This window comes from Arachis ipaensis, chromosome B08 (genome assembly GCF_000816755.2).
Source record: "Arachis ipaensis cultivar K30076 chromosome B08, Araip1.1, whole genome shotgun sequence".
Taxonomy (NCBI): domain Eukaryota; kingdom Viridiplantae; phylum Streptophyta; class Magnoliopsida; order Fabales; family Fabaceae; genus Arachis; species Arachis ipaensis.
The window spans coordinates 39,638,320-39,654,633 of NC_029792.2; the positions used below are offsets into that span (position 1 = coordinate 39,638,320).

Below are 16,314 nucleotides of genomic sequence, written 5' to 3' on the forward strand. Positions count from 1 at the left end.
ATTATGGGAGGTGCTGCATGAAATGATACTTCAATTTATAATGGCATAAAGCAATGGAGAACATTTAAACCGGATATCCTGAAACCAAAACCGAAGTCATTGTTCCACTCAAATTAGTAGGATTTATGTAGAATTGCACGTGTCAAACCAACTCGAGTTAATCAAGTGGTTAGTTTATTTATTCACTTAAACAAGTGTTGGAGGTTTGAATCCACCATATATATGCAACAACTCATTAGTTAGTGGCAAATCCTTCCGCAATAAATTAGTTCTTAACCTGCCGAATTAGGAGTAAAATGGGAATAAGCATAATTGTTCATTATTCATTCCTTACACCAGAATATGACCTCCATCACGATTATTTAATGGTAATTTGAACTGTACAATAAAGTCACTATACTGAGTTTTAAAAGAAATTACAGAAACGTGAAAATGACAAAATAAAAAAGAAAAAGAAAGTATGCTATAAAATTAATGCTCCAACACTAGTGGCACAATGGAGTAAAAGAATGTACAAGAATAATCTATTTTCTCTTCTTGACTGCGATACTAGGAAAAATGAGAATTTAGAAACTAATGTGTGGCATCTTTGGAAGGAAGATCATGGTTAGTCCGAGTGAGCGTTAAGTTTCCTTCGCGTTCATTCGACTCGATAAGCATCAACACGACTTCGCGCATCGAAGGCCTCTCAGAAGGAGACATGCTTGTGCAAAGCAGAGCAATCTTCAGAACAGTCAGCATGTGATTCACAGTGACTTGTTCTTCAAGATCAATGCGATTGTCGAGTATTCCCTGCGTCAACACGTTGTTGTGGCTCCGAATATGGGTTCTAACCCATGTCACAAGATCACCACCTTGCTCCAATGGTTGAACCGGTGCTCTACCTGTTAGCAGTTCCAAGAGCACAACGCCATAGCTATAAATGTCACACTTTTCTGTTACCTTCATGGTGTATGCATATTCTGCATGAACGGATAAAAATTATTAATTCACAAAACATTAGTTGAGAAGTTCAAATTAATCAAAGTTCTGTCTCATAAGCTAACGAATTAAAAAAAAAACAAAAACAACTACCAATACAAAAAGCAAGCAAACGTGAGAGACTAAGAGACGCAACTGCTATGGCAAAGAAATTAGGTAAGATTCATTTCTTTATTATAATTATTTATAGGAATCAGACTTTTGTAAAATCTACTCAAATTCTACCCAATCAACCATATGACCAAAATCCAAACCTATAAATCTGGTATAATTTGCTCCTGCTAAAACAGTAAATTTGGACAACTTTTATTTATTTAGTTTTGGATAAAGAAACTTGGGAATAATTTTGATCTATCAAAGTTTAAAAGTTACCAAGGGTCAAATTAATGTTCAAAAAATCTTTAAAGGATCTTAATTTACCTATCTATGCACTACTGATCATAAAACAGACAAAGCAATTAACAATAATTTAGCAAAAATAAACTAAACCATAATAATAAGTCCAGGCAATAAAGGCCAAGTACAAAAACATAACATGACATTATGAAGTTGATATTATCAGGATTGTTAAACTTTCAAAAGTGGTAATAAGTCTTGACAAGTTTGAGCCATAGACTCAACTTTTTGACTCTTTACATATAATTAAAAGCTAAATATGTATATCTTTGTAAAACAAACCAAAATAACTATGTGTATACCAAAATCAATCATTAACATAGAATATATATTGAAATACAAAATACACATTAAAAATAAATTAAACTCTATATGTATTTATACACAAATATATGATGACTAATTTTTAGTATGCTTATAGCATTTTTGACCAAAATATTATATTGTAATAGATATTAATCAATTTTAACTTGATAACAAAGTCGATGAAAGAAACACTACAAATACATAACTAAAAATATTACTCAAAATTAGCCTAGAAAACTAAAAATATTTAACAAGTGACTAAAAGAAATAATTTTGAATGCAAAACCAGGTATAAATCTTGGCTTGCACATCACTTCCAAAATCAAGAGTCTACCGGTTTACTAAAGGAAAAATGTTCACAGGCCGATACTTTTATTAATATTAACTGACACTAACATTTTATTTTTAGTACAAAAATATTTTTTATTGGGCAAGTGTTGACAAAAATAATAAACTTTGTTGATCATGCGGTATTGCTAGTAAACTAAGTAAAAGTTTAAAGAGTTAACACCAACCAGAGAGAGGAAAAATGTATCCAAACAAGATACAAAGCAAAAGGAAGTTATGCTTCCATTAGTTAAGTATAGTAATTAAAAAAAGAAAAGGAAAGAGGAGCTTACCAGGAGCAATATAGCCATAAGATCCAGCAACTGCAGACATGGATTTTGATTGTGGCATGTCAATCACTTTGGCTAACCCAAAATCACCAACATGAGCCTCAAAATTTTCATCAAGAAGAATGTTATTAGATTTTATATCCCGGTGAATAATCTTTGGCTTGCAATCATGGTGCAAGTAGGCAAGACCCTCAGCAGCACCAAGAGCAATCATGAACCGAATTGGCCACTCCAAATTGGTAGCAGAACCATGCAACACTTCACCTAAGCTTCCCCTCTCCATGTACTCATAAAGCAGCAGATTGGAGCCTTGGTGATAGCAGAATCCATAAAGCTTCACAATGTTTCTATGCCGAATCTTCCCCAGTGTCAGTATCTCAGCTCTAAAACTATTCTCAATGTTGTTCCCTTCCCTGTTTGATGCTAACTTCTTAACTGCAATCGTCTTCCCGGACTTCATCACCGCCTTGTAAACCGTCCCACAGGCTCCCCTGCCAATCACATAGCTCTCATGAAATCTTTTCGTTGCCTCAACAAGATCCTGGAATGTGAAGCCGTCCTTCGGAGGAAAATAGATATCCGAATCAAGGCAGGGAGATTCCGTGTCTCTCAAGGAACTCGTGGAATTGAACGGCCATCTCATAACATATAAAATAACTAAAATTAAGATGAGAGAAACGCTGCCCACGGTGGCTGCAGCGATCATGACTATTTTAGCACGGCGAGAATCATCATGTCTAACCGGAGGAAAACCACGAGAAGACAGATCGGAGTTGCATTCATTGAGAGGTCTACCACAGAGGTCGTTGTTACCACCAAGAAAACTGCTTGCAGCCATATTTTGGAAGATCTTATCTGAAGGTATTGGTCCGGAGAGGTTGTTGTATGAGAAATTGCATCCCAGCAAGCTTGAAAGCTGGTCGAATGAGCTTGGAATTTCGCCATCCAAATGATTGTTATTGAGATAGATATACTCAAGCATATTGAGATTACCGAGCTGAGATGGTATTCTCCCAGAAAGATTATTGTAACTGAGATCCATTCCAATCTGCAAGGTCGAGAGGCGACCGAGCTGAGCCGGAATTTCGCCGGAAAACAAATTGCCATCCAGTTGCAGCCAGTTCAAATGAGATAGATTACCTATTTCTTCAGGGATTTTTCCAGAGAGTTCATTGCCAGAGAGTTTGAGAATCTCCAAATGTTCAAGTGTTCCTATGTTGTTGGGCAAGGAACCAATAAACTTGTTCTTACTGAGATCCAGCCTTTGCAGCTTCTGGCACCTAAAGATTTCGGATGGGATTGTTCCAGTGAAGTGGTTTGATGAAACATTGAAGGTCACCAGCTGAGAAAGATTTCCAATTTCCTTAGGTAACTCCAGTGTGAAGTAATTGTTTGCTATGTGAAGCCTTTGTAATTTACTGCAGTTCGCGATCACAGGAGGAATCGGACCACTGAACTTGTTTTCGTTCAACTCGATGGCGATGAAGTTTGGCAGTTTGCAGAGTTCTGAAGGGAAGCCACCTGTAAGCATGTTTCCAACTACAAGCATCTGCGCTAATGACTTGCACTTGAGTATCCCTCTTGGTATGTTTCCATAAAACCGGTTCGATTGAAGGTTCAACAACATCAAATGAGAATTCCAGCATAGATGAGGAGGTATTGTTCCTGTCAAATTGTTATCAGAGAAATCAACCACCCAAAGAGGACTATGAAGTCCAAGTTCTTGAGGGATAACACCACTCAACTTGTTGTCAAAGAGCTGCAACTGGGACATATTAGTCAAGTATTGAAATCCTGAAGGAATCGAGCCGGTAAGGCCATTCATCGACAGGTCGAGCCTTGACAGATTCCTCAAGCTACTGAGCTCATCCGGTATGACACCAATTAAATGGTTCTCGAAAAGAAAGAGCAAGCGCAGGCCACGGATTTTGCTCAGCTCGGATGGGATGTACCCTACTAAAGAGTTCTCTGAGAAATCAATTTCCCTAGCAGAAGAAAGGTTCCCAATTTCCCTTGGAATGGTTCCATTCAGATTGTTTTTGTATAGATACAAAAACTTCAATGACTTGAGGTTCCCAATCTCTGGAGGTATAGGTCCAACAAGATCATTCCAATACAAAGCAAGAATCTCAAGATTGGTTAAATTCCCAATCTCTTTGGGAATAGGCCCTGATAACTGATTGTCCCATAGAATCAATTCTGTTAAATTCTGAAGCATCCCAATCTCACTTGGAAGCTCCCCTGATATATCATTTTGCGCAAGACCGAGATACATCAAGCTTGCGCACCCACTTATTTCCTTTGGCAGTGAACCGGTAATGTTATTCGCCCCGGCTCTGAAAGTCACAAGATTCTTGAGCTTCCCAATGGTACTAGGCAAGGGACCAACAAGAAAATTGCTATAGGCTACCAATTCAACCAATGAAGACAAGTTCCCAAACTCATCTGGAAAAACACCATTGAGTTTGTTGTTGCATATGTTCAAGCTTCTCAAACGAGACAAATTCCCCAGTTCATCAGGAATTGGTCCCTGAAATTGGTTATTGTTCAAGTAAAGATACTCCAAATTCAAGCAATCGCCAATTTCCTTTGGTATTTTTCCACTCAACTTATTGTGAGAAAGATTGAGATAAGTTAGGTGAGTCAAACCTCCAATGCTACTACCATTTAAAATTCCAGAAAGACCCATTGAACTCAAATCAAGGGACATGACAACTGGACTTTTACTATTATTATATTCATAATAAGAGCAATTTACGCCTAACCATTCACATGGAGTTTCATCAGCAGGGTTCCAATTCCGCAAAAGATTATTCTTATCATGGAAACCATTCTTGAGGTCTAGGAGGATTTGCCCCTCTGCGTTCAACCCTTCGGCCGTGCAAAGAATCAGAGATAAAAATAATAGTAAGAGTACAATCACAGAATACCCTTTTGACATCTTAATTTTTGAGACCTGTCACACCAAAAAATGAAATAAATCATTACATAAAACAAAATCAAACAATCACTTTTTGTTTTTGTTATGAATCAAACTCATGCATCACTCAACTTGTTGTAAGAAACTGGAACCATATTAATAATAATAAAGTAACACATACCTTTCAAAAGTGTAGCATCACTCATCAAAGAAGGGATAATAACAAAAGCAGCAAGCACTAAACTTGTGATGCAAAGTGAGAACAACCATTGAGTTTATGAATCTCTAGGCCAAAAATAGGATATACTGTACCCACCCACTGGCCTTTTTAGCATTAAAAAGTGGCAGATCTTTGATCTGTAACAGAATAAATAAACACTCAAGAAATGAAAGGAAGAGATGCACACCATGTTCAATCATCAATCATCATCAGAAACTGAATATTCTGGGCACTGTGTGCAAGTTGTGTTGTTGGGGAGAGTGCGTAGTGAAAAGGAAATAATGAATAAGTGATGATGAGAATGAAGGGATCGTTTTTGAGGTTGAAGCATTAATGGCCGACAAAGCATGCTTTCATCCTTTCTCTTATTTGGTCATTCTCCGTTGTCCCTAAAACCACACCAAAAGGTTATGGCTACTGGTTTTTTATTTTGTCGTTGTTGCCTTTATTTAACTTTCTATGTTTTGATGGTACCTTTTTTTTCTCTCACTTTCTTTCAAGTGCTGGGAAAGGAAGAAGAAAGTGTGATGCGGCAGAGAAAAAAGAGAAATAGAGGCTTTAAGTTTGTTTTTGAGTTTTTTAAATGTTTTTTAAGTTTGTTTTGGTTGTGATTGGAAGGTTATTGTTGGTGGTGCTTGGTAGGTAAGTAGGCGCTGAAATAGATGTAGATGTAGCTGTACTGGTATATACTACACACAAGTCATAATAACTCAGATACAATACTCAGTTCCTTTTTTCTACGCGTAACAGATTCGTTCAATCCACGCTGTTTCCGCCACGTGAACTTTGAGTAAATCTTCAAACTCCTTTCACTTTTTTTCAATTGTTTTTGAAAAGATTATTACTGAAAAAAAATATAAGTAAATAATTTTTATGTAAGATAACATGTTGTAAAATAAATAAATAAAGAAGAGAAAATAAATATAAAATAAAGAGATATAAATAAATAAATTTAATATTAATATTCACCCTAATTAATATCTCAATATAATAAAAATGATTCATATATATATATATATATATATATATAGTAACGTATATAGAAAAGAGAAGAATGTTTATATATTATCGTAGCATGTAAACAAAGAGAAGAGTGCTTTGTTATTGTTGCGTAAATTGCATCTGATCGTACTCCTATTTATACATGCATAAAGTCCTCATTTTTTACCTTCATTAAATGTGATTTCTCTTGGTAACATGACATTTCACCATGGAAGTTGAGCCGCCCATGTTAAATGGGCACTCATCTCATACTTATAACAACACTCTCCCATGGATGACCATTTTGGATTATGTCTCATTAAAATTTTACTAAAAAAAAAATTCAATGGAAAAAAATTTTAGTGAAGGAAAGAGTACAATATCCTTTGTGATGAGGATTGTCTCATTAAAAACCTTGTCAAGAAAAATTCAATAGGGAGAAAAACCTGACCAAGAAAAAAAAGAATACAGTCTCCTCTTTTTGCCAACAATATTTTATATCTTGAAATCGGCGCATCCCAATCTGATGTACCAATATTTCAAAGGAGGATTTTGGAATTGACTTTGTAAATAAATCTGCCAGATTATCGCTTGAGCGGATTTGTTGGACACCAACTGTTCCTTAATTTTGAAGATCATGAGTGAAAAAGAATTAGGGAGAAATATACTTTGATGTATCCACCCTTAAGTTGAGCAATACATGCTGTATTATTTTCAAACAGAACAGTTGGAACTATCTTATGATCAATTAGTCCAAATGATGACAGAATATATTGGATTAAACTCCTTAGCCAAAAACACTCGCGACTAGCTTCATGTATCGCTAGTATTTCGGCATGACTAGGGGATGTTGCTGTAATTGTCTATTTCGTGAAACTCCATGATATAGCTGTACCACCATATGTGAACAGGTATCCTGTTTGAAATCTCCCTTTTTGTGGATCAGACAAGTATCCAACATTTGCATAGCCAACTAATTATGACTTGGATTCATATGGATAAAACAAACCCATATCAACTGTTTTATGAAGATATCAAAAAATTTGTTTGATTCTATTCCAATGTCTTATGGTTGGAGGAGAACTATACCTTACTAGTAAGTTCACCATAAATGTAAATGATATGTCAGGTCATGTATTATTAGCAAGATACATTAGCACTCCAATAGCTCCAACTGTTTGAGCCACAAGCATCCAAGAATGTGACCAAGTTGAGCAAGAAAAACACAAGGAGTGGAGTAGAGGAGCTGGCTAAAGCATTGGAGGAAGGAGAATTAGGAAGTACTAGCCTCTATCAAGCCCTTTCCTTCAAGAAAAACCAGCAGCCTCACCATCTTCACCAACCTCTTCTTCTTCAAAATTTAACAATGAAATTCACACCAACCATCCTTCAAGAACTCCTTTCAAGCTGGCCGAATTCGGGTCAAGGAGGGAGACCATAACCGAAAAGAAACTTCAAGAAAGTTACAAGAGGGGGTTAGGAATAAATTCAATATCTTAAGTAACACAAGAGTTAAGAGTTAAGTAGCTATATATGTTGGTATATGTGGCTATGATGATTGTTGATGATATTTGTTGTTAATAATGGCTGATTGTGATGATTGATGATGAATTAGATGATGAATATTGATGATTATGTTGTTTGAAATTTTGGTTGTTTGAACCAAAACTTTGGAATCTCACCAAATGTGTGAATGATGAAATATTATTCTTGGGTCTGTGATGAATTAATAGACAAGTAAGAATGACTAAGTGGAGATAGAATTATAATTTTAGAGTTATAGGCGTAGATATAAGATTTGGTATATAAGGTTGTAAAAATTGCTCATGCAGAATTTCTGCATAATCAACAGTGAATTAAAATAATTTTTGGGAGCAGTTTAGACTACTATTTTAGATAAAGTTATTTTTACATGAAACTTTAGTATGTCTTGAATGTCCTATAAAAATTTTAGAATTTGCTGATAAGTAGATTGGGAGAAATGAATTTTTGAAAATTGATCATTTCTGTAGAAAATTCTGTCCTCTTGCTGTAGAAGCACCAACTTCCAACTAAATTAACTTCAAATGTTGACAAGAGATTAAGTTGAAACTAGTGAAAATTTAAAGTTTTATATGTTTATAATACTCAGTTTAAATTTCAGACTTATGCCATGTTTATAAAAATAGTTATACATGTGAGAAGGTGATTAGCTCACTGCCCTTTTCAACTAGCTTCCACTAAAACAGGGCCATATTTCAAGCTATATAACTTTTTGATGTGATATGGTATTGAATAGGGGTGTGCAAAAAAACTGGTTTCACTGAACTGAATTGAAACTGAACTGAAACTGTTTTAAATAAACCAGTTTTTTTAAATAAAAAACTAAATTGAAACCATAGTTTTTATGAAAAACCAGTTTATTAAAAACCAGTTTTTATGGTTCAGTTTAGTTTTAAACCAAATTAAAATTGGTTTTATTTAAACTCCAAAATTAATTTTACATACTCTTTCTTTCTCTTTCTCCCTTCTCTCTCTCTCTCCCCCTTCTCTCTTTTCTCTTTTTTCTTTCTCTCTCTCCTTCCCTTATTTCTCTCTCCTTCCCTTCTTTCTCTCTCATTTTCTTTCTCTTTTTTCTCCTTCATCTCTCTCTTTATTCTCTTTCTCTCCTTCCTTTTTCTCTTTTCTATTTTTCTCTCATCCTTTTTTCACTCTATATCCCTCTTCTCTTTCTCTCCCTCTTTTCTCCAAAATAAGAGAGAGAAGGAGGAGAGAGAGAGAGAAGAGGAGAGAGAAGAGGAGGAGGAGGAGAGAGAGGAAGAGAGGGAAGAGAGGGAAAAAAAGAGTGCAAGAAAAGAGAGAAGGAGGAAGAGAGAGAGGGAGAAAAATTGAGAGAGACAGAGAGAAAGAGAGAGGGAGAAAGAGAGAGAGAGAAAAATGGGAGAGAGAGGGAGTGAGAGACAGAGAGGGATAGGGGAGAGAGAGAAATGAGAGAAAGGGATAGAGAGGGAGAAAAGGAGAGATAAAGAAAGGGAAGGGAAAGAAAGAGGGGTAGAAGAGAGAGAGAGAGAGAGAGAGAGGAGGGAGAGGGAGAGAGAGATGGAGATAGGGAGAGAGGGGAAGAGAGAGAAAAGAAAAGGTGGAGAGAGAGAAGGAGAGAGAGAGAGAGAAGGAGAGAGAGAGAGAGAGGAGGGAGAGAAGGAGAGAGGGAGAAAAGAGAGAGAAAGAGAGAGAGAGAGAGGAGGGAGAGAAGGAGAGAGGGAGAAAAGGGAGAGAGAAAGAGAGAGGGAGAGGTTTAGTGCAGTTTCAGTTCAGTTTATAGAAAAACTGAACCATGCACACCCCTAGTATTGAACTGAAATTTGCTTTGTTTGAAAGCTAGGTGAATCTTATTTAAGGTTACCAAATTTTAAGGACATTTGGATAGAATTAGTTTTTTCATGAATTTACTAAAACTACGGCTCTGCTATTTATTTATTTATTTTTTTTGCTCTCAAAGTGATGGCAGAACTTCAAAATTTTTTATAAAATTCAATTTTAATTGAATTGCCTCAAAATTAGTTTTATATTAAAGCTTGCCTACAAAATTATCTTGTATAATTAAAGATTCCGTGCTTGAGCTTTTTACAATATATATGAATATTTTATAAGGTACAAAGAGTTGGGGGCGAAAATCTCCAAGAGAGTAATGCAGAGAATAAGAAAAGCCCCAAGATATTAACCAAAGATTGCTAAAGTGGGGACTTCTGCCTAACTGACAGCCCGTTTCTCATTGTGATGCACACTAGAGATGCTAGAAAAATTATTATGATTATGATTCGGCCTAACTAACATGGATAAACCCGTGATGCCGAGGTATCCTGACTGACATGGGTTCGTCCATGATGATACCAATGTGCCTGACTGAAACATTGGAGAAATCATATCTGAGCGTAGTCCTGGGTAACGTCGGATTGCGGGTAGATAACTGACGCATGAGCTTACGGCTTGCACTAGGGATAGGCATGCACCATAAATTGCTTGTGCATTTGATTGTGATGGTTTACGATTCATTCTTTCTGCTATGTGCTATCTGTTTCTCACTAAATTTTTATTCTCTGATTCTTGTTTGTATTTTTTAAATTATATGATTTAAATTTCTTCAAAGCTTAGAATAAGATAGTAAAGTTAGAAATAATAGTCGTAGAAAATAGTGTAGGAATGACATGAATCCCAAAGGAAGATACCAAAGAAGAGTTATGTCAAACCCCACAAGTATGGAAAGGAGAAAAGAAGTTTAGTATAGTATTTAGGACAAAGTAAACTGAAAATAAATATTATGATAAAACCAAAATTCTAGGTTTCACAAGAGAGATGTGTTTTTGTGATGTCGCCTTACTGGGAACCATATAGGTTCTTACCCCTTCTTTTCCCTTATACCACATATGGAAGATCCAAATTTGGTTGCCGCTACTGAAATTCTATTCGTAGAGGTACCAGAGGAGCATGTGTTTCAGGACCCTACAGGAGATGTTGTGAGAGGTGCTCGAGACTAGTCTTGAGATGATGTCAGCAGACTTGTGCCTCGACAGTGGAGAATTGTAAGATAGATGGACTTCATTCCTTAGACTATGTTTTTCCTTACTTTTGTAGCATTTTGAGGGATAGGACTTATATATATATCAAGTTTGTATGAACTAACTTGTGATATATATAGGTGTGAAAGTTTTTCTGTAATCTCGTTGCTATTTGATTTTGCTGTTAGTTGGTATTTATTTTATATTGTATATCTCTGATGATAGTTTTGGTTATTGCTAACGGGTTTATTAAGAAAAAAGATATGATACAAATAAGATAACATACGCAATTCCATTAATATGAAAGGCTCATATGTAGTAAATATTATTGAGTCTAGAGTTTATAAGGTTACTGAGAAGTGACACCTGATGACTAACAGTGACCCTGACCTGCTAAAAATTGGGTCGTTACATTTATCAACACCTTGCAGGAAGACTGCCCTGTACACCTCGCAGGGAGAGTGTCCTGTACACCTCGCAATTAGAAAGAGGACGTGGGGGAATAAAATCTCATATATATATGTCTCGTATGGAGAGTGTTCTGTCACCTTTCCGACATTCCATAACACAAATCACAATCATATTCACAATTAAACATATCCATAATCATACTCAAGCTTTGAGTGGGATAAAATCACTATCCTCACTGTGGGCGCAACAAAACCATCATTATTCTCATTAAATTCACCATTAATTATAATGACTGTGCTTTTAGTACGATCATGAGGTGCTAAAAGTTAGGTTGTTACATTATGGTATCAGAGCAGTTCGTTCCTGTTAGAGCCTTGGGAATGGACTGACTATACTTTACTGCATACTCTGAGAGTCTGTCATATGATAGGACTTATCTTAATGACAAGAGTTTGAGTTTTAGATGCATGACTATCTATTGATTAATGCTGTTAGTCAACCGTTGTATTTCTCAGGACATTAGGTCTGGTCAACTTAATACTAATGACTTTTGTATATGGAAACTGTAACAACTCTAATTTTTTCGAATTTTTATTAAAATAATATTTTAAAGCGATTATTTTTATTTTGACAAATCAATTTNTTAGTTGGCGAAAAGCCATTAAAGAAATGGTAAATAAAGAAAACAAAAAACAAATGAGGCTTATGTATGCATTGACACATAATCATTTTCATCTCATTAGTCATCATCATCTAGTTTTAGCTATGTTCATTTGCATGCACGGTGAGCAATAGAGAAGAAAAAGTGACCGAGAGAGAAAGAGAGAGAACCGTAACCACCAAAATTTTTGGTTTCGATTTCTTGAGTTCTGTAACTCCAATAAAAAATCTAATTCGATAAAAGTGTTCATATTTTCTTCTTTTATGTGTTGGCATCATTGATGCGTGAGCATCTTTTTTATATTTTCCTAGTAAATTTGCATCTAAATTGTTGAATTTAATTAAGAATTAATTATATTTTAGCCACTATAGATGCTATTTTGAGTTTTGTGCAATTTTATTTATTTTAGGTAGCATTCGGATGGATTTGATGAAGTTTCTGCAGAGAAAGAGAAGAAGCCAAGGAGATAACCAGCGAATACCGACGCGGACGCATGGCTCACGCGACCGCGCGGAATAGAGGAAATCGCAATGACGCGATCGTGTGCCTGACGCGAACGCGTGGACTAGAATCTGCACAAATGACGCGAACGCGTGGACGACGCGGACGCGTCACATGAGCGATCTGCAGAATTGACAGAAAACGCTGGCGGCGATTTCTGGGCTATTTTGACCCAGTTTCCAGCCCAGAAAACACAGATTAAAAGTTGCAGCATGGAAAATTCAAGTGGTCCCCATCCATCCATTGAAGATTTGATTATTTAAATTAATTCAAATTTAAATTCAAATTTTAATTCTAGGAAAAGATATTATTTTAATTTTTAGTTTTAGATATTAGATTTTAAATTAATTAGGATTAGTTATAAAAAGGGGAGACTTCTCTCCTAATAGAACATACCATTAGGGGGATTCCATTAGGGAATTCTATACAAGTTTACATTCTACATTCCATGAGCAACTAATCCTCCATTGTTAAGGTTAGGAGCTTTGTCTATTGTATGGATTGGTAATATTATTTTTCTATTTTAATTCATGTTTTGATTTATATTTCAATAATTGTTTTCGTTCTTTATTTTATGAATTTGGATGGAACGGAAGTATAACCCATGTTCTATTTGAGTTCTTGTAAAACTTGGAAAAGCTCTTTACTTGAACAATATCTTGAAAACATATTATCGTGAATTTTTAATTGTTTGTATTTAACGGAATACGTGACATATAATCCCTTTATTTTTGGACAATTAGGATTCTTGTGGCATTTAAACTGGAATTTGATCATCACACTCTAATTGAAATCAATTGACCAAGGAATTGGCAGTTGATGAATTTTAGAGGAGATTAGGAAGGTTTAAGTAATTAGGGTCTAGTCACAAATAGTTTTCCATGAATTAAATGTTGCATGATTAAATTAGTTAATAAGAAAAGTCAATCAGGAAAATAGATAACTCTGAACCCTTAACTGCTTTCTCAATATTTTATTCCCAAATTAATCATTTCCCTGTCTTCTATTTAATGCTCTTTGAATATTCAACACTCTTTTCTGTTTGTCTAACTAATCCTATCAAACACTATTGTTGCTTAATCCATCAATCCTCGTGGGATCGACCCTTACTCACGTAAGGTATTACTTGGTACGATCCGGTACACTTGCCGGTTAGTAAGTGTGGTTGTAAATTACCGCACCAAGTTTTTGACACCATTAACGAAAATTGACTGTGATTAACAACTATTAGTTGTTTAATTGTTTAGATTAGACGTTTTAATTTTAATTTTATTAAAAAAAACTGTTTTATTATTTTTCGAAAAAAAAAATTCCCTTTGTTTCNTTAGAATTTTGTTCTTTTTTTCTTTGCTTTCCTGTTTACCACATGGTGCGTTTAATTCTTTTTGGTGTGTTATGCTAAGGAAAAATAATGGAGAGAGATCATATGGGTTACTACTCACACCCGAGTAGTGATTCATATCCTTATAAATGGAGAAACTACCCAAATTTTGGTTGGCAAGGTCAAAACCAAAGAAATCTCAGTGCTCCATGTTCCAACTATCAAGAGTCACCACCTCCATATTCATATCAAGAACCACCACCTCTCTATCCGTATCATGAACCATCATCTTTCTACCCATATCAAGAGCCACTATCTCCCTATCCATACCAAGAACCATCATCTTTTTACACTTATCAAGAACCATCACCTCCTTCTTATTCATCTCAAATACCATCAGATCTTGAGCTTCTCATGAAAGAATGCTTACATGATATAAAGACAAGTATCAAAAATATAGAGAAGCATATGCAGTCGATTATCAAGTACTAGGAAGAGGAACAAGCAAATTCCTTCCCAAAAGATACAATGCAAGATCCTATGGAAGAAAGTGAGGAAACCAATCAAAGGATTTTATACTCTAGTGCATTAGAGAACTTTCCATCCTCACACATGGAAGAAGAGGAAGATGCAAAAACAAAGGAGGAAGATGCACCCACAAAGGAGGAAGATACACAACCTCCCATGCCCTTGGTAAGCAATGAAGAAGAGATTGAATTAAAAGAAAGCTACCAAAAAGAAGAGGTTGAAATTGAGGAAACTTGCAAGGAGGTGGTAGAATTCAAAGTAGAACACAAGGGAGTAGAGCTTGCAAGACCTCTTCCAAAGTCATCACCATCCAATACAACATTCAATTGGGTAAAATTCCTATCCTTAATCCTTACTTTCCCACTTGAATATGGGCTACTGGAGACGGATGGTCAACTTAGAGCTCTTTGTGGCATTAAGAGTAAGAGGAAGATGGTTAGTGGTAAGAGTTGTCAAGCAAGGTTCAATATGGTTGCATGCTCCGAATTGAAGTGCAAGAATTGGTGTAGAGCTAATCTGAATGGGTCTAGAAGGTTGTTTGGATGTCTCTATGAGAATTCAGATCGCTTGCCACCCGGTGGGAACAATGGTGATCCACAAGAAGACGGGTGTAAAAGCAAGGTTTGGGACCCTGAAATTCATTCCCACAATCAACACTCTTGGAGCCTTGTCACTTACTTCAACTTGCTCAAAGGCTTTATGCGCCTAGTTTGGGATCCCAGTAGCCATTGAAATTACAAACATTGGTAGAGATTCCTGGATCAGTACAAGCACAAGCCACCATGACAAGGAAGCTCACAACATGTCCAACTTAAGGACTTTAACTAAAAGTGCTTGGTGGGAGACAACCCACCATGGTATGATCGTTCTTTTTCATTCTTAGTTGTTTTTCCTAATAGTAGTTTTCTTACTTAGTTGATTTTTATTAAGTTCTTACTAATTTTCTGATCATGCAGCTATTTTATCACAGGAACCGAACACTTCAGGCAACATAAAAAAAAACGAGCACACGACGCACAAGCGTCACTGACGCGTACGCGTCATATGTGTGTGCGTGAAAAATAAAATTGGACAGAGAGTTGAGCTGGAGTGGGGCTGGAACTGTGCTGGGCGCATAAGCCGCATCACGCGTACGCGTCTCTGACGCGTGCGCGTCGTTTGCTCAAATAGCCAACCACGCGTGCGCGTCCCTGACGCATACGCGTGGCCCTGAAAACGGCGTCAACAAGTGCTTGGGCAGAGAGTTGTGATAGCTTGAGGCTGGAAGTGTGCTAGAGGCACAAACTTGATCACGCGTACGCGTCCCTGACGCGTGCGCATCCTTTCCGAAATTGGCCACCCACGCGTGCGCGTGCATGACGCGCACGCGTCATCTGAAAATTTTGTTCCTAAGCCATGCGAGCAGAGAGTTGTGCGTGCGCGCGGCCGCCTTCGCGCGATTCGCACAAACCAAGGGCACGCATACGCATGCCAGACGCGTACGCGTCGCATGCGACGCCCAAATTAAACTCCTCAGCGCCTGATTTCAAATCATCCACCCCCCAATCCTAATTCTCTCTTGTTCTTTTATCCTTTTATTATTCTTTCATCTTACTATTTGTTTTTGTTTTCAATTCTTCTTTGCTTGAGGACAAGCAAACCTTTAAGTTTGGTGTTGTCGCTATGCTTATGGCTTTTCTGCTTATTTTAATAGCACCAAAGGGAGATGAATGTTCTTCATGGAGGAATGAGATGGCCACTAGCATAACTGAGGTGGTTGAGTTCCCTTCATTCTATTTCTCTTCCGTTCTTATTTTGTTATTTTCTGTTTTCTGTTGCTTTGATTGCCTGCATGGTCTTTAGTGCTTTCAGTTCTTAGAATTAATTTCATTCTATTTGTCTCATGTACCGCTCACTGAACTTGAATCTAAAAAGAAAAAGAAAAAGAAGTGATGTA

The 16,314-nt window shown here is 36.5% G+C and overlaps 1 protein-coding gene across 2 annotated transcripts; it reads right to left on the reverse strand.

The window, feature by feature from the left end:
- LOC107612743 (probable leucine-rich repeat receptor-like protein kinase At2g33170) lies at positions 477–6,005 on the reverse strand. 2 transcript variants are annotated; one of them, XM_016314464.2, is made up of 3 exons: positions 5,628–6,005; positions 2,304–5,256; positions 477–962 (listed from the first exon to the last, which is right to left on the reverse strand). In XM_016314464.2, the coding sequence occupies exons 1-3, from the start codon at positions 5,628–5,630 to the stop codon at positions 574–576; spliced, it is 3,345 nt and encodes a 1,114-aa protein (XP_016169950.1). In that variant the 5' UTR covers positions 5,631–6,005; the 3' UTR covers positions 477–573. The 2 variants fall into 2 exon arrangements, with proteins under 2 accessions (XP_016169950.1, XP_016169951.1); XM_016314465.2 differs by having other exon boundaries at positions 5,402–6,004.

Coding starts and splice junctions, on each gene's coding strand:
- LOC107612743 (XM_016314464.2), bottom strand. Junction 963..2,303: donor TTATGGCTATATTGCTCCTG/GTAAGCTCCTCT, acceptor CCGTTCATGCAG/AATATGCATACACCATGAAG.